The sequence below is a fragment of the Typopeltis vanoorti genome, chromosome 22 (genome assembly GCF_054136105.1).
Source record: "Typopeltis vanoorti isolate ZY-2024b chromosome 22, IOZ_Tvanoo_1.0, whole genome shotgun sequence".
Classification (NCBI taxonomy): domain Eukaryota; kingdom Metazoa; phylum Arthropoda; class Arachnida; order Uropygi; family Thelyphonidae; genus Typopeltis; species Typopeltis vanoorti.
In genome coordinates, this window is record NC_143570.1 from 67,811,256 (window position 1) to 67,833,238 (window position 21,983).

The window sequence follows — 21,983 nt, forward strand, 5'->3', positions numbered from 1 at the left end:
AGTCTGCAAGATTCCCTGACTAAATTGAATAACTTTTATAGTAGATATAGTATGAAGGTCAGCATTAAAAAGACAAAGACAATGAAAATAGGCAGAAACATTGAAAATATCAACTGCATTGTGAATGGAGAATGTATAGAACAAGTAAAACATTTCAGCTATTTAGGCACGATTTTTACTGAAGATGGTAAACTAAATATAGAAATAGACAACAGAATAAGCAAAGCTGGTATGGTGGGAAGTCAATTGAATAAATTTATATGGAATAAGAGAGAAATTAGTCGGAACACTAAATTAGCTGTATACAAGACAATGTTCAAACCAATTTTAACTTATGGATCTGAGAGCTGTGTTAGAAGTAAAACACTTGCCCAAAGACTAGAGACTGTGGATATGAAATTCCTGAGAAAGATTAGGGGCATGAACAGATGGCATCAATGGCAATATCATATTAAAAACGAGGATATTAGGAAAGAATTTGACATTGTCAGCATCCAGGAATGTGTTAGCAGAGCTAATCACAGGTAGTGTGGTCACTTAAGCAGCAGAATGGGAGAGGAAAGATTAGCAAAACAAGTGTTTTCTGCTGAGTTGGCAGGAAAAAGACCTAGAGGAAGACCAAGATATAGGTGGATTGATACAGTAAAGAGTTCCTTAGAAGACAGAAATATTAGACCTGATAATACTGGAGTCTTGAAAGGTAACAGACTGATTTGGAGGAAAATTGTATATAGGAAGTTAGTAATGGTGTAAATTTTTCATGTACTACTATCATATCCTGTACACCCCTTGAGGCTATATATCAGGAATTTTATGATGATTATGAAGATTATCAGAGCCGTTAACCATATTGATGGAGCCATACTCCAGGAAATTGATGAAGCCAGGGATTTCAGGGTGTAAGTCGATAGGGAGTCGAAGTTTAGAGGGCATAATAGCTAAAAACAGTTCATCATATTACAGGTAACCCTCGTATAACGCGGATGTTAGGTTCCATAGAAATGCCGCGTTATATAAATCACGTTATACGAGACATAGATCACATAGAAAAAGTAGGGTTAGGTTCCGAAATTGTTTTTTTTTTTTTTTTTTTTTTTTTTTAAATTATATAAACAACAATGACATATCCAACAAAAACAATATTTTTATTTAATTCAGGTAATTCATGTAAGTTAAGAAAACATAAACTATGACATATGCTTAGTATAAAATTTTAAAATTACAAATTGTACATAAATTTCATTTGCACATAATGCATAAATGTTTTAGACGCATTAAAATAAAGCGCATATTTTAATCGTCATCACAGTCTTCAGAAATAACATTTCATAGATGTTCTTTAAGTGGCCAGAGGTCGTCACCACTTGAAATCTCTTGGACATCATTTGTATAATTCTCATTGCATACTTCAGCTGGTTTAGTCATCAAGAAGTCAGTAATAAGACTTTGCTTTCTGCTATGTTGCAATTTTTTATTAAGTTCATAATATGGCGCTAAACAAATATCTAGTTATCTCGTGAATTTTACCGAATGCTCCATTGAGGGATCATTATCTGTAAAATAACTTCCTAACTTTCTTGCCAAGTCCAATCCTTCTGCCAATTTCTTTAAACTGAATTCTTTAACGGATTCATCATAATCAGAATCTTTGGCAGAACTGTCCCTGCCATTTGGTTCTACACCATCTATTAATTGTACCAGTTCCTTCTCATTTAAATCTGTTTCTCCATCAATTAATTCACTAATTTCATTTTCAACCATATCGCAAAAGCCCTCTCCACCAAATATGTGTGCGACATTTATTATACAACGTAGTTCAGCATCCACTGGAGGTACAAAATTTTGTTCCATTATGGCTTCAGGCCATATTTTTTTCCAGCAAGCATTCAGCGTAGAGGGTTGTAATTCCTTAATGGAGACAGAGAAATAATTTTTACACAATTTAATATTGAAAACTCTTTCCACGCTTAAGGCAGTGTCATGTTTGGATTAGATTCCATTCTTTCCAAAATTAATTGAAATGTTTGGCGCATATAATATGACTTACAGGGTGTTCGGGATAAATTTGACAGTTTCGTAAGGAAAAAGAAAATCTTCTTTGTATCTATTAAATTTAATGAATTGACAAAAAAACATTACAGGCAGAGTTAATTACAATACTATCAACAAGATTTACTCAAAATAACCACCATTAGCATCGATCACAGCTTCAATTCTGCTTCGGAACCTCGAACAAGCTGATGCTACAGTCTCCCTGGGAAGGGCCGCAAAAACTGTTTTAATTTTATCCATTAACTGGGCTTTTGTATTACTGGAAGTGCGATTGGTGTCTTTTTCAACTGCGCCCCATACAAAATAATCCATGGGGTTAAGGTCTGGGGAGTTTGGAGGCCAAACATTTGGACTGGTGAAGTCGTAGAAATTTTCAGACAACCATTTTTGACTTTTCCCAGAGGTGTGGCAAGGGGCCGAATCCTGCTGCCATACATACGGCCTATCATTGGCTACCCTTGTTATCCAGGGCTTGACTACAGTTAGCAACTCCACGAACAAAGCCCGAATTCCAATGCCAGGGTTCTTCAACACCTGTTCCTGCAGATTTGCGAGGAATTCTGCTGTACGAACGCAATCAGATCGTCTGCTAGGGATCTTTCTTCTTGCTACATCCTCGTAGTCACCATTGCAAGTCTCTAGTTCATGCCTGATTGTTTTTACTGTATTCAGGGAGCATTGGGCAGCAGTCGTAATATCCTTATTTTGATGGCGGGCACGAATCATCATGATACAAGTTATTCTCTTCCATGATTCAGGTGGGTTCCAGCTATCCATCCTTTCTGACATCTTGTATATGAATGAAGAAGGGTCCAAACTTTTAAATGAAGAGAAGTGTGTGTTAATACATGTAACTTACGGAAAAATATAATTAATTATAAATATGTCAAATTTATCCCGAACACCCTGTATATGTTGATATTATTCCTTGGTCAAGTGGTTGAATAAGTGAAGTAGTATTAGGTGGCAAAAAAGTTATTTTAATATTTGGGTGGCTTAAATTTGTTGGGTGGCTTGGTGTGTTATCTAAAATTAGTAGAATTTTGAAGTCCATATTCTTTTTCTTTGTGTAACTTTCTACATCAGGTACAAAACACTAGAAAAACCAATTTTCAAACATGCTAGCTGTAACCCATGCCTTTTTGTTGGCCTGCCAATAATCAGGTAGGATGGACTTGTCGAGCCCTTTCATCGCACGAGGATTTGCAGATCGGTTAATAAACATTGGTTTTGTCATGTAATCACCTGATGCATTACTACAAAACAGTAGAGTAATTCTGTCTTTGGAAACTTTGAATACAGGAGCTGATCTTTCATTTTTCAAAATATAGGTGCTTTTTGGCATTTTTTTCCAATATAATCCAGATTCATCTGCAGTGAACACCTGGTCTGCACTGTAACCACCTTCTTTAATGATTTTTAAAAGTTCTGCTGGGTATTTCTGTGCAACTTCAACATCTGCTGATGCTGATTCTCCCTGGATTTTAAGATTATACAAAGAAAACCGCTTTTTAAAGTTTTCGAACCAACTCTTACTGGCAGAAAATCCATGCTGAGAGATTTCTTCTCAAGAATCTTGATCAAGTTCTTTTAAATGTTTATAAACTTTGAGAGCTTTTTGCTTAATAAGGTGTCCATCCAAAGGAATTTTCTTTTGAGTGCAGTCTTCTATCCAAATCATTAGAGATTTCTCCATTTTTTCTATTAGAATATCGTGAACATGAGCAACGCGCTTTGTACTTACCGTTGACCCAGCAATAAAACTTTCTCAGATTTTATGTTCATTTTGTTTGATTGTTCGAATTATTGATTCATTTAAATTCAGATTCCTTGCAACAACTCCTGGTTTTTCTCCAATTTCCTGGCTTTCCTGGCAGAAAACGAAGACAATTTTCAACAATAAACACTTTATACAGTAAACCCTATATGGTGAACCTATGGCACTCGTGCCACAGGTGGCACATCTGAGAATTTTGATGGCATGTCAACGATTTATAGGTGATATCCTTTTATACTGGATAGATTATATCCAAAACCTTGGGTGGAGACGTTTGGGAATCCCTCCAGAACACCTGAACTTGGTTGCAGAGGATCATGACCATTGGAAGTTCCTCTTGCAGCTTTTGCCCCCACAACCCAATTAGGAAGAGTGGGCCTTGAAGATGTATGTATGTACGTATCCTTTTATACGCTTATAAATTATTCAATTTTTTTTTTAATTGTTACAATACGTACAAGCTGAATTTTGTTTTACCCTAGACAACAGCTATAAAGACATTTTGGCGCGGTATTAAGAAAATATCGCGCGACCCAAAGACACAAGCAACCGACAAGTGTTGAGATGAAATGCTAATTCTCTTCAATCGAATTCCATAACATCTGAAACTGTCATAACAACATTCACTATTATAAGTTTAGTTTAATCCTTTATCCAAGTGTGAGCAAACAGAGTTTGCGCCTGAAAATATCTTCAGGACTGTGGAAAGGTAGTGCAACACCAGGCAACTCATTGCAAAGGTGGAGAAAGCTCTCATTACTCCTATCTCAGTATCTCCCATAATGCAAAGCACATCTCCTTGCAGATACGTGTAATGCTATGCATTAAGGCAAGGGCCACTACCCATACCGGTTTCAACCTTTATTGAGGTCCCGTCAGTGGGAGCCAGGCCCAGTAGTGGAGATACAAAGGCAGAAGCAATGAGAGGTCAGTCAGCTTTCTCCACCTTTGCAATGAGTTGCCTGGTGTTGCACTACCTTTCCCCAGTCCTGAAGATACTTTCAGGCACAAACTTTGTTTGCTCACACTTGGATAAAGGATTAAACTAAACTTATTATAGTCTAACCAAGTGAAAAATAAACTCTCAACATCCTTCTCTGAATCCGGAGTAATTTAATAATAAGGTTGCACACCCTTTGGCAACTCCTATAGGTTAGGATGACCTCTCATTGCTTCTGCCTTTGTATCTCCACTACTGGGCCTGGCTCCCACTGACGAGACCTCAATAAAGGTCGAAACCGGTATGGGTAGTGGCCCTTGCCTTAATGCATAGCATTACACATATCTGCAAGGAGATGTGCTTTGCATTATGGGAGATACTGAGATAGGAGTAATGAGAGCTTTCTCCACCTTTGCAACGTGTTGCCTGGTGTTGCACTACCTTTCCCCAGTCCTGAAGATACTTTCAGGCACAAACTTTGTTTGCTCACACTTGGATAAAGGATTAAACTAAACTTATTATAGTCTAACCAAGTGAAAAATAAACTCTCAACATTCACTATTAGTTTTAACACATTCACAACAGGGTGTCATTTATCATTCTGATGGAACTTCTCATTACTGACTGACTCAACTTATATTAACGTTTCAATCCTTGGTTGAATTTTATGGCTTCTTGTTTCCATTTGAGGTAGCAGGCGAACTCGCACATTTATTATATGGCATGTTTCAATTCTTGGTAGTCTTTTATTTTAAGTTAGCCTTTGTGATCTGTCATAATGACATCAAGAATTTCAAATGCAATAAAAAAAAACTTATTTCATAATTGAAAAAAATTGGACAATAGTTTTTAGTTAGATTCTGTGTTTCGGTGCAACATATGGTTTTGCTTAAGTCTATATAGTGTTGCTTCTGTGAGAGGGTAGATGTGATTTATTAGCACCATTTTTATTCTGTCTCTAATTGCACTATTTTTTGAGAATCACACAGACTGCAAAAGCCCTCTGTACAGTATACCTTATTCAGTGATACAATAAAACTAAATTCGATACTTATAACTACTTGCACGATATGGGCAGACACAAATTTAATGAAGATGAAATTTGATTTTTAAGTCCCGCAGTGAAAAATATGAAAAAAAAAAAAAAAAGGGTTACTAGAAATTGTAGACCGCGTTATATCGAAACTGTGTTGAACAAGGGATACCGCAATTTGTAGACCGTGTTATATCAAAACTGCGTTATACGAGGGTTATCTGTACTTTGTTATTGAAAAACACCTTGACAAGTAGATAAGTAGGTTATTATACCTTTTTATAGGGCCTTGATAACATCTGATCTTAACTACCGTGCACAGACCTGGTCATCTGTGTTTCTTGGAGATGAGAAGGAGGTGGAGAGGATTCAAAAGCAAGTGACCAAGATGGTGGCAGGTCTGGAATGCATCTTATGAGGATAGATTGAAGATTTGTGGATGATAGAAGTTGGTTGACAGGCAGAAAAGGGATGATATGATTGAGACATACACATTACAAATTACAGAGGAAATTTTTCAGAGCAGATCTGGTTGTGGAAGAACTAGGGGCCATCCTTGGAAATTGAGCCAGAGTGTGATGACTAGGTGTTTTGCTTGGACCATGATGAATGAGATGAACAGGTTGCCATAGTCTGTTGTGGTTGGTGTGACTGTAAATGAGTTCAAATCAAAGTACAATATATATTGTGCCAATATTGAATAGGACTTGACATAATGTTTAGAGCCTCCCTTAATGCATCTACAAACTTCATAGAGATCCCACATGATGATAATATTTTATCATGTTCTTGGTTTTATCATAAAATTATATTCTGTGTAATCCTTTATCCAAGTGTAAGCTAACAAAGTTCGTATGAAGTATCTTAATGACTGGGCTTCTAAATATCAGTTGTCTTAGTATCTCATAATACAAAGCACATCTCCTTTTAGACTTGGATAAAGGATTAAACCAAGAATATAATTTTTGGCATGTTTAATTCATAGTATAACCAAGTGAAAAAACTTTCAACATTTTATTTATAAAAGTTTAAACAGTATGTTATTACACGGTATCATTGTGGAATTCCAGGATTCATCATGGGAAGACTACTCTGCAACTGCAATTCACTTCCCGTAGATTTATGTTTTATCTGTTAATTGCATGTGTTCTCTAGTCATTTTGCCTGTTTTTGTGAGAGGAATAACCGAAGATTTTGGGAGAAAAACAAACAAACAAATATATATACATTATTATATAATTAATTTCATGAATATAAAGTTTCAGGGCAATTGTGGAATTTTTCCTGTGCTGAGACTCATTATAGAGCAAGGTCAAAGGCACAACCATTTCAGCTGAACATTCTTTTAGCATCTATGTTGAAATCCCATTGGTCCCTATTAACAATCTTCTGCATCTGTCACTCTCATACTGTCTGCATTTAGCAGCGATATCCTTTCACATTCATTGTTTCTTTTACTTGTAACATAATGATAGAATTCTTTTGGATTGTCTTTGGCTTTCAGAGCTAGATCCTTTGCATGCTCACACGTAGTTTTCCATATAATAGTTACAACTCTTCTGACTCGTGCTTTATAAATTTCATAACTATGTACATAAGGATGGCATCAGTCATCCTTATGTACACAGTTTTATTATTATTATTCGTGACACCTCCAAGGAGTCCGAAGACTCATCGCGAGAGGACACCAACTGTAAAACTCTGTCTCCACTACTTCTACTTTTCCTTCCACATGGTCTTAAGGATCTCTTGCTTAATAAGATTGCACATCTATTTCACTTCGACCCTATTTCTATTTATTCTTTGAACTCTAGGAACACAATCCAAAATTTCATTGGCAAACATTAAAAAAAAAAATACACCATGCACTGTCAATATTCTTCTCATCTAGCAACCAATACCATGTGATCAAACCCCAGTATTCTCCTCAGTTGGTTAATTTCTTGCTTTGTAGTTCAGCATGAAACCATTTCTGAACAGAATATCTATACGCTGAGCTACTTTCCAGGTCAGTACATCACAATCACGGTCTTAACCAAATGGAGGCAGAACAGTCATGTCTTTTACTGAAACCCTCTCTGACAATGTAATTAGATCTTAATACTCCTGGACACAGAATTCCTTCTGTTATATGCTGCTTAAGGAGTTGTCCCTCAACAGATCAATACATTCCCCTTCATTCTTTTCATGAGATTTCACTGCTATGTAGTCAATGGTTAGATAATTAAAGTCACTTATGATAATTAATTGTTTAGTACCTTCTTCTTCTTCTTCTGCAGCTTCTCCCACTTAAGTGGGGTCACTGTTGATAATGAGTATCCTCCACACTTTCCTGTCTTGGGCTGTCACCACATTCAAGTTCTTCATCCTCAAGACCTCTTCTACCAGCTCCCTCCATCTATTCTTTGGCCGCTCACGCTTCTGCCTTCCTTGCCCATCCATCTGCACATCCATCCCTTCTTCCCACATATTCGTCTTCCCTCCTCATCACATGACCAAACCATTTCAACCTTGCCTCCTGTATTTTCGCTCCTAAGTTCGTAACTTTCACTATTCCCCTGACAGTCATTTCTCAGACAATCCTTTCTTGTCACACCACACATCCTCCACCTAAGCATTCTCATCTCTGCTACTTCCATCCTGCTGATGTTATTTTTCCTCAGGGCCACAGTTTCTATAGCATATGTCATAGCTGGCCTCACTACTGTCCTATAGATTTTGCCTTTCAGATTGATCGGCACCCTCTTATCGCATAACACTCTAGCCATCTCCCTCCAGTTCCTCCAGCCTGCTTGTATCCTGCATCCCACTTCCTTCTCAGCTCCTCCATCTTCTTCCACTGTTGAACCTAAGTATCTAAAGTCTCTCACCTTCCTGATGACATTTCCTTCCAGCTCCAGATCTGTCTCCTGTCCACCCCCCACTGTGCAATACATATACTCTGTCTTACTTCTGCTCAGTCTCATACCTCTCTCTTCCAGTACTTTTCTCCATCTTTCCAGTTTAGTTCCCACGTCTTCTCTTGAATCTGCACACAGCAAGATGTCATCTGCATACAACATTGTCCAAGGCACATCTTCTCTCACCTCCTCTGTTACCACCTCCATCACAATATTAAACAGAAACGGACTTAATGCTGACCCTTGATGCAAGCCAACTGTTACTTGAAAACTTTCTCTCTGTCCCAGACAGGTCCGAACACTTGTCTTCACATTTCTGTACATTTCCTGCACCAACCTGACATATTCATAATTGTTTAGTACCTATTAGGGTTTATTTGGGGATGCATTTCTTCATCACTAGCAGCTAATCTGTTAGGTCTGTAACAACACTTCACCATGAATTTGATTTTGTTAGACTCCACTTCCCACTATACAGCTTCAGATTCGCTGCTACATGGGAAACGTTGCTCTTATTGCAGTTATAGCTTTCTTCCATAATTAGACACAAATCATGTGATATGATTAGCACCATACCCCCATCTTCTCTCTTGTCTGTCCTTCCTAAATATACTATACTATACTCCTTTAAATAGCATCATCTACCACCTAAAGACACTGAGAAACATTTGTGCTGCAGTGGGATTTGAACCTACAGGCTGCTGGTTTGAAAATGGAGATACACTCCACTTGGTCAACCATGCTGGTAAAATGCGCTGCAATCATTTATTTTATAATTTTTTATTTATGATGTTGTTAGGTGCAAATGTGAATAGTTTGGCTCATTCTGGGTGTACTGTTCTGGGTCGAGCAGCACAGTTAGGACATTTGGATGTTATTCAGGTCCTTTTGCAAGCAGAAGAGTATTTACCTCCAGATGACATAAATAATGAAGATGGAGAAGAGAACAGTTTTTCAAATTCACTTCTGGAACCTGAACTGTTATCGTGGTCTGAGGAATTTCATAATATAGAGGTATGGCTTTATTACAGTATGAAGGGTAAAGTTAATTATTACTGATATTGTTGTTTTGATATCTACCCTATATATAAGCCTTTGTATGTCATGTTTTTCGAGTCTTCAAAATTCGAATCATCAGAATTCAAGGAGAACCTTGAATTCTGATAACTTGGGGAGGTTGGGCGGCATAGGTGCCAGGGGGCTGGAACCCCCCTTTCGAGTCTTCAAAATGCGAGTCATCAGAATTTAAGGAGAACCGGCCTACCAGTCCAGAACTCGGAGGGTTGGGTGCTGCAGGTGCCAGAACTCCCCCTTTCGAGTCTTCAAAATTCGAGTCATCAGAATTCAAGGAGAACCGACCTACCAGTCCTGAACACGGGGAGTTGGGTGCCATAGGCACCACGGGGTGTAGCCCCCTATTAGTGAAATATATTTGAACTTACCAGAGCCACATAATTTTATTAATATTTTTCATTGCTTGGTGTAAACACTGTTTCTATAATATTGTATGCTGATAAACTAGATAATTCATTTTAGATATTTTATTTCATTCATTTGTCATCACAAATGTGTAGTACTTATTCTATGTTTATTTATTTATTTTTGAAATTATCAGTTATATTTGATTATATTTGTAACTGAAGGCAATACTAATTAAAAGTTAAGGTTTTGATGCTAAACTAATAAAGCTGAACAGAAATTTTAGAAGCCCAAGAAATATGTGATCTTGTTTACTGTACAGTGCATGTTGTGAATGAATTGTACTATTCATACAGAGCAGTAGAAAGTGTGTTTTTGGTTTGCTGTAGTTGTTTCCAGATATTGTACAAGGAGAATTTAGGCAGGGATATGGAGCACACATTGGATCACTTATTTATCATAGTGGTATGGTATAAATAATTGGAAACTGGTTCTGTGTTGAGTTAAGAAGGAAGTGATAACTATGCAGTGGATGTGATTGACTTGAAGTGATATGGGATGCTTTTCGTGTAGCTTTCGAATATCATTTATGATATTCCATGAATTTGTTACTGGGATGATCAGACCGTTTTACAGAGCTACACAGAAAGTATCCCATGGGGCAATATGCAGTCCTTCTGTATACCATAAGGATATATATCTTCAGCATGTCAGAGCCCAGACATTGTGCTGATCTAGTGAAATCTTTATAAATAAGCAATTTCTAGATAGACTGGAAGGGTTTATCCCATTGCATGTACTCGTAGTTCATCAGGTTTAAGCCTCCTTGATTTCCTCTTGTGGGTACTCAAAGGATGAGTAAGGACTGAAATGCATTCTGTGAATAGCCACTTCTGTGATTCTGTCACACCATATTGCTAAAAAAAACTCACCTGTTGAGTGATTTAGTACCATTTGGATATTTGTCATGCCATCAGGATTGCACTTGTGCAAGTTCATGAAATATATAATTTGTTTGTTGTTAGGCATTCTGCCAGATATGCTGTATATTATGTTTCATATGTATGTACTGGGTATTTCATAAAGCATGATAGATTATAAACATTTTATGTTTATTGGTATGCCGAAGATTTCAGAAATAGTCAAAAAATCCAGTGTTTCCTGCTGTCAAAACAGCAGTTGCTCAACTTCCTGTGTTGCTTAACTTGTAAATAGTGTTAATTTCGTGACTGGCATCATTTGCAGGTTAAGCAACATGGATGCTCCTCAAGAAAAAGGTGCAGTACTGCCTTAGGTATGATGCCACAACATGCGATGATTTTATAGCATTGTTTCATTGGCAAATCATTGATCCATAGATTTCATCTATAGAAGTATGGTTGGTTCAGAAGAAATGTTCATCTGAAGCTCTACCAGACTGCAAAGTCTTCAAGCTAAGTGAGCATTACCAAGAAATTCATTACACTTGTTGTGGATTTTATTAAAATAACATATGATGTAACTCATAACTGAGTTGGGGTTTCATAATGAAGCAATGTATCATCTCTTGAGCAAGATCAGTAAGCGCATCTGTCATCAGTGGGCTCTAGAAAACCCATAGATTTCTGTCAAGCAAGAGGGCAACTCCCTTAAATTGAATATCTTCTGTGTAATTTAGTTGCTGATGATATGAGGAGCATTCTTCTTTGTCAACAGTCACTATTAGCCACCAACTATCTGGATATGCTGGAAAACTGGTTTTGACCACAACTGATGCAGAACATTCCATAAAGATGAAAATTTCATCAAGATGGCACCCATCACTGGTACAACCTAGAAGTCTGACAATTACTTGATGACCAGAACATTGGATTGGTTTAGCTGGGGGACCAACTCCTTACATGTTTTTCCATACCTTATCTTCGTAAACTTTTTTGTATGTATGGGGAGAGGGAGCAGTCACCAACAAATGTTTATATATCATCACTACAAAACACTTCATGAACTGAAAAATGCCAAATGGTATGACTCCCAGAACATCTTCTCTTACTTTCCTTGGTTAGACTACTGTTTCTGCTCTGCTATTTCAAACACCTCCTGTGAATGAGTCACAGAAATTATCCTCATTGGCATGAAATCCTTCATTCCTCATTCTGTCCAAAATTTTCAATCATTTTCCAAGTAATGGTTCAACCAAGGGTGCCCCAAAGCTGTTGAAGAAAAAACTCAGCCTATTACTAGCGGCTTGCATCAAGAATAAATACTAGCTGCATATGCTCTGCTGAAGCATGCAGTAAATGCAGAACAACCATCAACAGATAAACTCCACTCCTGTTCAAATGGCAGACATGCCTTCATGTCTCTTACAAAGGCCATTGGATGCAACTTCTGCTCACCTGCACTACCACCTCTCTCTCTCTCTGTGTGTGTGTTCCAGATGGCTCCTACGTCACAGCACCTAAAATTAAAGCTGCTGACCTGGCATCATTCTTCTCCAACTCTTACATAGATGAAAAATTGCCTCCTATTATACCAGAAACTGAGCAACTTATGCTTCTTGTGGTTTTTCAGCTAAAAGGCATCAGAAGAATACTAAACAACTTGAACACTAATAAATCTTCTGGTCTTGATGGCATCTCTAACATTGTACTCAAACTTTGTGCTCCAAAGCTAATACCTGTCCTATATTGTTTCTACAATCTATACTATTAAAAGTTTGGGTTCGTGGATATTTGGTGAATGTTTTTGATTTGTAATGCTGTGGAAAGGTAATTTTTTCAAATATTTGCTAAAAATACTGAGTTAATTTATTGTATTTATTTGTTTCCTAAATGTGTGAGATAGACTAAGTTATTTAGTCATAAGTAAAACATATATTTTCTTAAACTATATATTGTTGGTATGGCACCTATGCATAGCAGCACATTGGCAGCTAAGGTGTCTTTGTTTGGTGAGCTAAGTTCATGTGATTTTGTCCGGTGTAAAATTTGTAAGATATACTTGTTGCAAAAGTTGAAAGATTTGTGGAAGAAGAGCAAAACTAGTGGGTAAGCATGTAATAAATGTTTTGAGAGTGAATGCCAAGAGAACAAATTATATGATAGTAGAGTATGAGGGTATTGATAGTAGACTGGAAAATGTACAGGGTGTTCGGGATAAATTTGACATATTTATAATTAATTATATTTTTCCGTAAGTTACATGTATTAACACACACTTCTCTTCATTTAAAAGTTTGGACCCTTCTTCATTCATATACAAGATGTCAGAAAGGATGGATAGCTGGAACCCACCTTAATCATGGAAGAGAATAACTTGTATCATGATGATTCGTGCCCGCCATCAAAATAAGGATATTACGACTGCTGCCCAATGCTCCCTGAATACAGTAAAAACAATCAGGCATGAACTAGAGACTTGCAATGGTGACTACGAGGATGTAGCAAGAAGAAAGATCCCTAGCAGACGATCTGATTGCGTTCGTACAGCAGAATTCCTCGCAAATCTGCAGGAACAGGTGTTGAAGAACCCTGGCATTGGAATTCGGGCTTTGTTCGTGGAGTTGCTAACTGTAGTCAAGCCCTGGATAACAAGGGTAGCCAATGGTAGGCCGTATGTATGGCAGCAGGATTCGGCCCCTTGCCACACCTCTGGGAAAAGTCAAAAATGGTTGTCTGAAAATTTCTACGACTTCACCAGTCCAAATGTTTGGCCTCCAAATTCCCCAGACCTTAACCCCATGGATTATTTTGTATGGGGCGCAGTTGAAAAAGACACCAATCGCACTTCCAGTAATACAAAAGCCCAGTTAATGGATAAAATTAAAACAGTTTTTGCGGCCCTTCCCAGGGAGACTGTAGCATCAGCTTGTTCGAGGTTCCGAAGCAGAATTGAAGCTGTGATCGATGCTAATGGTGGTTATTTTGAGTAAATCTTGTTGATAGTATTGTAATTAACTCTGCCTGTAATGTTTTTTTGTCAATTCATTAAATTTAATAGATACAAAGAAGATTTTCTTTTTCCTTACGAAACTGTCAAATTTATCCCGAACACCCTGTAAATATCAGTGATAATACTGAAAGTGTGGTGGTGGAAATTCAGGAGAATGTAGAAAGCCTGAATAAAGAAATTGCATGTTTTCATGTAGTCCTTCACAGGACAAAGTGCGAGATTGAAAATCTGCATAAACAGCAAGAGATCAGTTGAACTGAAAACAGAAAAAAAAGCAAGGGGGTTCAAAGGCAAAATAGAAAATTGTAAGAATAAATGAGAGAAAGAGCATATGCAGATAATTTTTTATGCTGATTCTATGATAAGGGAGTAATTCACAAAAGCACTACAAAATCTTCTTTCCTTAGTGCAGAAATTAATAATATTAGTAATCTTGTTAGAATGCAGAATGCGAAGGTAAAAGAATTGATTGTTTTGGCTGGAACCAATTACCTGAGAGGTGAGAAGTATAAGGGAGGATGTGAAAAAGAAGAGTGAGGAGTTGAAGTTTGCGAGTCTCTTGCCATACTGTGATAGAGGTGAATGAAGGAGAGTGATGATAGCTAATGAATCAATACTCAGATTGTGCAGAAAGAATGATGTAGAGTTTGTAGACCCATGGCCTGAGTTTCATGGATGGAAGGATTTGTACAATGCTGATGGACTGCACTTAAATGGATTTGGAGTTAGGTTCTAGAGAGAGCTTTGTTCAGTGAGAGAGAGTGGAGGCACAAATTCAGGAAAACTAAAGAAATTAGATCTGAAGCAGTCACGTGTGTGAAGGAAACCATGAATGAAGTGAATGAACAAAATATGGATGCAGAATCTAGTCTCTCAGGCAACAATATCAAACAGGGTACTCATTTCCAGATGTAAAAGTAGTTGGAGGTCTAAGGTGATGCTATAGTTTGTATATACTAATGCTAGAAGCATCAGGAATAAGAGGAAGGAGTTTTTGGTATTGGTTAGTGCAACCTCACGAAAAGTTATAGGCATTAGTGAGACATTAGTGAGTAGCTAATAGCAGATGACATAGTTACAGGGGCAGAATGTGATGGATTTAGTGTTTTCAGGGAGAATAGAGTAGACAGGACAGGGGGATGGGGTACTACTGAACTCATACAGCCAACAAAAATTTTGAGTCAGTTTGGCAGATGGTTCTTTTGAATCACTGTGGTATGAGATTGAGGCCAATAGAACAAAATATAAAATTGGTTACTGCTATAGGTCGTGGGGATGCCAGGGATGTTGTGGAAGGCATGCATCAGCAGATTAGAACAATGAATTCAAGTCAAATATTTATTATTGGCAGAGGGGGGGGATCTTCAACTTCCTCCAAAGTTCATACCCTTACTGAGAGATAATTACTTGAAGCTGAATGTGATGGAGGGGGACTTGGGGGTACGATAGTGTTGGATCTTGTTATAGGATCAGGAAAATTGTCCATAACTAAGGTGGCTACATTATCTCTGCAACTGAAGAAAGTGATCATATACTGAGAAGAATTTAGTCTTGACTTGGGAGGTAGCAAAACATGCAAATTCCAGTTAAGTGTATATGTGCAACTACAAGGCAGTGCAGCAAATGAATCAGTACTGTGGCATAAAGACTTACAAGTTACTACTTGTAAGTGGTATCTCGAGGAAGCAACATTACACTGTATACCCAAGGTCAGGAAATAAATCAAGTAGGAGTTAGAGATGAGTAACATCTTTAGCAAGAGTTGCAAAAAAAAAAAATGTCGTGGAGGGTATATAAGGAGAAAGATGACCAACTAACTCATGATGGGTACAAGGAACAGGCAAGAAAGGTGACCAGCCTGGTAAGAAAGACAAAATCAGATTATGAGAAGAATTTAGCCAAGCCGGTGAAAGGAAATCCCAAAGAGCTTTTTCATTATGTGGCAAGTAGGAGGTAGAATGGCTGAGGAAGGATAGCTTTAATGAGTGCAGATCGTAGAGGTAACAGAGGCAGATGAAATTGTTGAGTTAATGAATGACCATTTTTGCAAGGGTATATCATCCAAGTGAAGATATTGTTATGGCAGAGGTGAAAGGAACTGATGTGAGAACGGAGGTTGAGGAATTGGAGGTACTTAGGATATTGCAGAATCTGAATGCAAATACAGCTGTGGAATTGTCTTGAGGAATTGGAGGTGCTTAGGATATTGCAGAATCTGAATGTTAGGTTAGGTTCTAGAGAGAGCTTTGTTCAGTGAGAGAGAGTGGAGGCACAAATTCAGGAAAACTACAGCTGTGGAATTGAACGGGATATCAACTTGCATTTTAAGAGAATGTGCAGGGAAGTGGCAATGCCTTTGACTTGGCTGTTTAAGTCTCAGCTTTGGCAAAGTCCCAAAAGAGTGGAAGGGGTCAAAATAATTCCTTTGCATAAAGGAGGATCTAAGTCTTTTTTTTATTATTATTATTATTATTTTCGGGCTACTCCAGGGAGTCCTTAGACTCATCGAGGGAGGCCCTAAACATCATGTCCACACAACTATACGACATTCTCACAGTATCTATCATACCTTGCCTTGAACTCGCTCACTGTCAAAGCACCCACAACAGACTCAGGCAGCTTATTCCACTCATTTACCACTCTAAAAGTAAAGAACCCGGCTCTAACACCACTGCTAACCACACTCTTGTCCAGCTTCCATAGGTGTCCCCTAGTTCTCCCACCACCAGTCCTGATCTCAAAAATATCCTCTGAATTAATCTTATAGAATCCTTTTAGCAATTTGAATGTCTCAATTATATCTCCCCTTTTCCGCCTATCAACCAGTTTCTGCAACCCACAAATCTTCAACCTGTTCTCATATTGTTCATTCCATAGACCTGCTATCATCTTAGTCACTCGCCTCTGGATCCTCTCCACCTTCTCCCCATCAAGAAGGAACCGAGGTGACCAAATCTGGGCACAGTAGTAAAGATGAAGTCTTATTAAGGCTCGGTACAGAGGTACAATAACTTGCTTGTCTCTGCTCGTCAAGGTATTTTTCAACAACCAAGTGAGTTGATGAGCTGATTTAGCTACTTTCGCAATGTGCCTCCTAAACTTCATCTCCCTATCCACCAACACTCCCAAGTCCCTGGCCTCATCAATCTCTTGGAGTACAGTTCCACCAATGTGGTATACTGCTGCTAATCTTTTCACTCCGAAATGCATAACCTTACATTTTGTCACATTAAATTGACATCCATTCTCCTTAGCCCAGAACTCCAATCTATCTAAGTCATCCTGCTAGACTTTGACATCTTCTGCATTCACTATCGCCCTCCCCAACTTTGCATCATCAGCAAACAAATGAACTGTTCCACTTAGATCTTTCACTATATCGTTAATGAACAGATTAAACAGCAGTGGTCCAAGAACAGAACCCTGCGGCACACCACTAGTCACAGGCCCGTCTTTTGGACTCCACTCCTGAATAAACCACTCTTTGATATCTCTCCATCAACCACCCACCTATCCATCTGTGGCAGCAAATTATAGATCAATCAGTATCTCAGCAGTCATAGTAAAAGTACTGGAAAAGTTGGTTAAAATGAGAATTCTGGAATGGGTGGATAAGAATGTGGTACTCTATGAGGGGCAGAACGCTTTGTGAAGGGTTGGTCATGCCTTAGTAATCTACTAACTTTTTATAATAGAATGACAGCTGAGTTGGATAAAGAGAATAGCTATACAATACTGCTAGATTTTGTAAAGGTGTTTGACAGGATACTACATGGAGCTCTGTTATGCAGACTGCAACAAATGGATATGAAACTGGTGATATGCACAAAAGGATAGCTCATGGATAGATACCAAAAAGTAGTATATGGAGGAGCAGAATCCAGGAGAAGGCAGGTGACTAGTAGTGTGCTGCAGAGCTCTCTCCTTGGACCACTGCTGTTTAATTTGAACATGAATGATATAGGAATCATTTGAAGGGAGATTTTCAGTTGTTTGCTGATACTGCAAAGTTGGTTAGGACAATAGTTAATCAAGGTATTATAGAGAGCTTGCAAGATGATTTAAATAGGCTGACAGTATTATTATCATTATTATTATTATTGTTCAGGCCTCTATGGAGTCAAGAGACTCATTGCAGGAGGTTCTTCCTAGGAAACATAAAGTCTATCATACCACTCATTGACCGTTCTTGCTCTCACCACTACTCCTCACCCTCTTGCTCACAGCTTTCTTTTGTACTTTCCAGGGATGGCCCCTTGTTATCGCTCCTTCCCACTGCTCCACCAAGCGAAAGAATTCCCCAGTGTCCACCCTGTAACTGTCTCTCAACAGTTTAAAAGTCTCAATCATATCAACTCTCTCCTTTGAGCTCCCCCATCAATGCAGGGGTGCCTCAGGGCTCTGTTCTGTCACATATCTTTGCTCCCCCCTCACCCTCCCCATAATCTATTTTCATTCACCACTAATCTTGTCTACAGCTTTGCTAGTGATAGTATATTCCAATTCATCCTACTCATTTCACTTCAGATCACTTAATATTCAGACATTCTGAGCTTCAAGATTGTTTATAACCAGTGTTCAAAATATGCTGATCTCCATACTGGCCTTTAGCAGAGTAAAGATAACCTAGCTAAAATGCTGTTTGCTATTTCTTCTCACAGAAGGATCTCATCTCGCTTACCCTTACACTGGAATAATATACAAATCGTGAGACTGGATCAGATCTCTTTCCTTAGGCTGACATTTACCTCCAGCCACTCCTGACACAAACATATCACATTGGTAGCTTCTTTAGTTACTGAAAAACCAGGCCTTCTTTTCCTTTATATGCTTCTTTTCATTCATCCAGCTAACTTATATAAATCTCAAATCTGTTTATCCTTAGAATATTATTTACATGTTTGAGGTTGTTGTTGTCTTAGATGTTTCCATGTGCTCCTTGAACTGCTTTGGCTATGTCGATTATTTTGTTTGTATAGAGCTGTTGTTCAGGATTAGGATCTGTTTCTTGCAAGGCTGCTGTAATTGCTGGACAGGTAAAGATGTGAGTGGGTGTCAGTTCGGTATTGGGGCAGTTGCTGAAGTTTCTATATGTTCTCGTATCATCTGTATTGATCTTCATTCCTCTATAATGTCCTGTTTGTAGTCTTGCTATCGTGGTGGAGGTCTCTCTGTCAGCATTGACTTCGGGAATTTGATGTTGTATCACTGATTTCGGTGGAATTAGTTTAGCTTTTGCTAGTGTGTTAGCATCAGCAAGAGTTATCATGTGAGTTTCTTGGTTGAGTTCTCTGGCCTCTTTTGCTAATTTATCAGCTACTTCATTGTAATCAATGCCTACATGAGCAGGGATCCATTGTGAAATGCAACTTTTTCCTAAACACTTTAGTTGATTCAAGAGTTTATGGGTGTTGTGTGAGCTTGGTATTGCCATTTTTGATTGCTTCCTTAGCTGATCTTGAGTCACTGTAAATTATAATTCCCTCAGATTGTTGAGATGATGATAATTTTAAGTAGGCTTCAAGTGCTTTATTTATGGCGTAAAGTTCGCTGGTAAAATTGGAAGCAATTCTCCCAGATCCAACTTTTATTGAAAGTTTTTCACCTTTCACCAGTGCTCTCCACAGCAGAGTGATTTGGCTTATAGTTGACCCCCCTCCCCCAGCTTGCTCATTTGAACCTCCATCTCACAGACATATTGCTTCAGCTGTAACTTTTCTATAGGTAGTTCCATGTACGTTGCTCCACTATTTTTCACTATTTTTGGCAACCATCATTCCTCCACTTTCTGTTGGGATTGTTAATATGAGTAGTAGCTGCCCAGTATCTATTTTGTTGGCAGAATTACAAACCCACTGAACTAGCTTCTTCCCTTCCCCTTATATTCCTTCATCCTCTGTTCTTTGAAACAACCCTCCTTATGACACATTGCCAAACAACTACAACCTCCAATTTTTCAAGTAAAATATCATTAGACTTCTTTCTCAATCCTCACCTGTTCCCCACATGGCAGTCATATATTATACATTTTCCTACCTCTCGTGGATTTGATTTAAAAAAAAAAAAAAAAATATATTAAAAAAAAAAAAAATCAGCTAACGCCTTTTTATTCCCGTATATACGGGAGTAGGCGAGGCCATTTAGCCCTATCTAACTTTTGGAGACTGAGTGGGCAGTTCAATCTCCACTGGTACCCAATCAGAGACAGATGGCCCAAGGCTATCACTAATTAAGCGGTACGCAGTGAAGAGAGACGGCTCAAATGTGCCGCCATCTCGTGGTCTCTAACCCTAACACAATATATTTAATGTCTGAAATAATGTGGGTTCTACGGTCGATTTTCTTGAGTTTACAGGACGAAAAACCCGAGTTTCCGGGAGGAAAAACCTGCTTGCCCGTGCCAGAGATCGACTAACTTGGGAACCGGTCGAAAAAAGGCTTAGAAAAATTTCCTCTAGTCGCCGACTAGACTCGAAACCAAGACTTCCTTCGTGCGGCCTAGCGCGGTGGTGTGCAAACGCCACATCCACTGAGCTACACAGGCTCAAAAAAAAAAAAAAAATATATATATATATATATATTTTTTTTATATATACATATAAAAAAAAGTCATATATATATATATATATATATATAAAAGAGTACTTGCTATAGTTGTATGTAGGACTACAATTTGCAAAGGTTTCTTTGTGTATGTCATTGTTAAGAATCCGTTACCTTGTATTCCACTCTCTTCCAGTTTCAACTCAGTAACACCCAATAAAGTAAAACAAAGGAAATAGTCATATGCAGTAAATAGACTTAACTTCCCAGATTCACTTCACAAATATATGTGATGTTAATACTTGCCAAATATCTAAAATGCTGATAATTTTCTGTTCATCTCAGTACAGGGTACAATGAACTTTAGTGATCTGGTTGTTCTGGAGTAACAAATTCTCAACCTATAACTTAAATGTTGTTGTTCCCTTAGTAGCCATGGATATACGCTGAACTCTGTATTATCCGAACCACAGTTAACCGAGTACTTCATATAGTTGAATTACAAATTTCAAAGCCACCGTGTTACATGTTTTGCCAGCAGAGATGTGATGATGTCCCCGACATGAGTTGTGATTCCTTTGTTTTGTGTATATATTACACAGTTGATAATTGCAACTCTTCACTCTTCTTCTTTTTTTTTTTTTTTTAATTTCATTCCTGTATTAGAAAGAATTCCAGTTAATTTGTATTGCAGTAAGTATAAAGGCATGAAGACTGATGTGAATTATTTTTTATTTTGATGGTAAATGAGTTAGTGATGGTGTGATTACTTATGTAAATACCTTCTTTTATATATATATAAGTTTCCAGTAAACAGAAAAGGATAATGAACCATTTAGATAGGAGATGAATTTCATCTCCCACCTCCCTGCTTATTGGAGACTGAAGTGACTTGGAAAGGTTCCATGCATGATCTCTAGAGCAGGTAAACTCTAGACAGTGTAAAAAAATAAGTAAAAAATACAAAAAAATTATAAAATTAATAAAAAAAATAGAAAAATATTTAACTCACCTATGATATGAATCTACTATAACAGTGTTTCTCAACCTTTCTAAGTCCAAGGACCAGTAAAATGCCTAAAACAATTCTGCAGACCACTAAGTTATAGAGGCGTAGTTTGGGGGAAGGGGAGGAAGATCGGCCCCTGGCGGCACCTTTTTTGGTGTTTATGAAATCTTGCCTTACTATCTATAAAACGGCAACTGAATGATGAAATAGACTTTGACAATGTCATTGATTTTGCTAACGGAAAACAAGAAAAATAACATTTTAGAATGTTGGAATTAAAGTTTTACGCAGTTTTATTAAGAATTCAAAAATAAACATAGTGTTTTTAATTTATTTCCCTATACATCGTTTTGACTTTTTGTAATTTTTTTTAAAAAACC

General features: G+C 37.8%; 1 protein-coding gene across 1 annotated transcript in view; it reads left to right on the forward strand.

Moving 5' to 3' along the window:
• Positions 1 to 21,983, forward strand: part of LOC150094473 (uncharacterized) — a 261,156-nt gene that overhangs the window by 64,114 nt on the left and 175,059 nt on the right. The window contains exon 3 of the mRNA XM_090411803.1: positions 9,502 to 9,716. Coding sequence (XP_090267929.1) covers positions 9,502 to 9,716 — 215 coding nt within the window. The remainder of the gene's footprint in view (positions 1 to 9,501; positions 9,717 to 21,983) is intronic.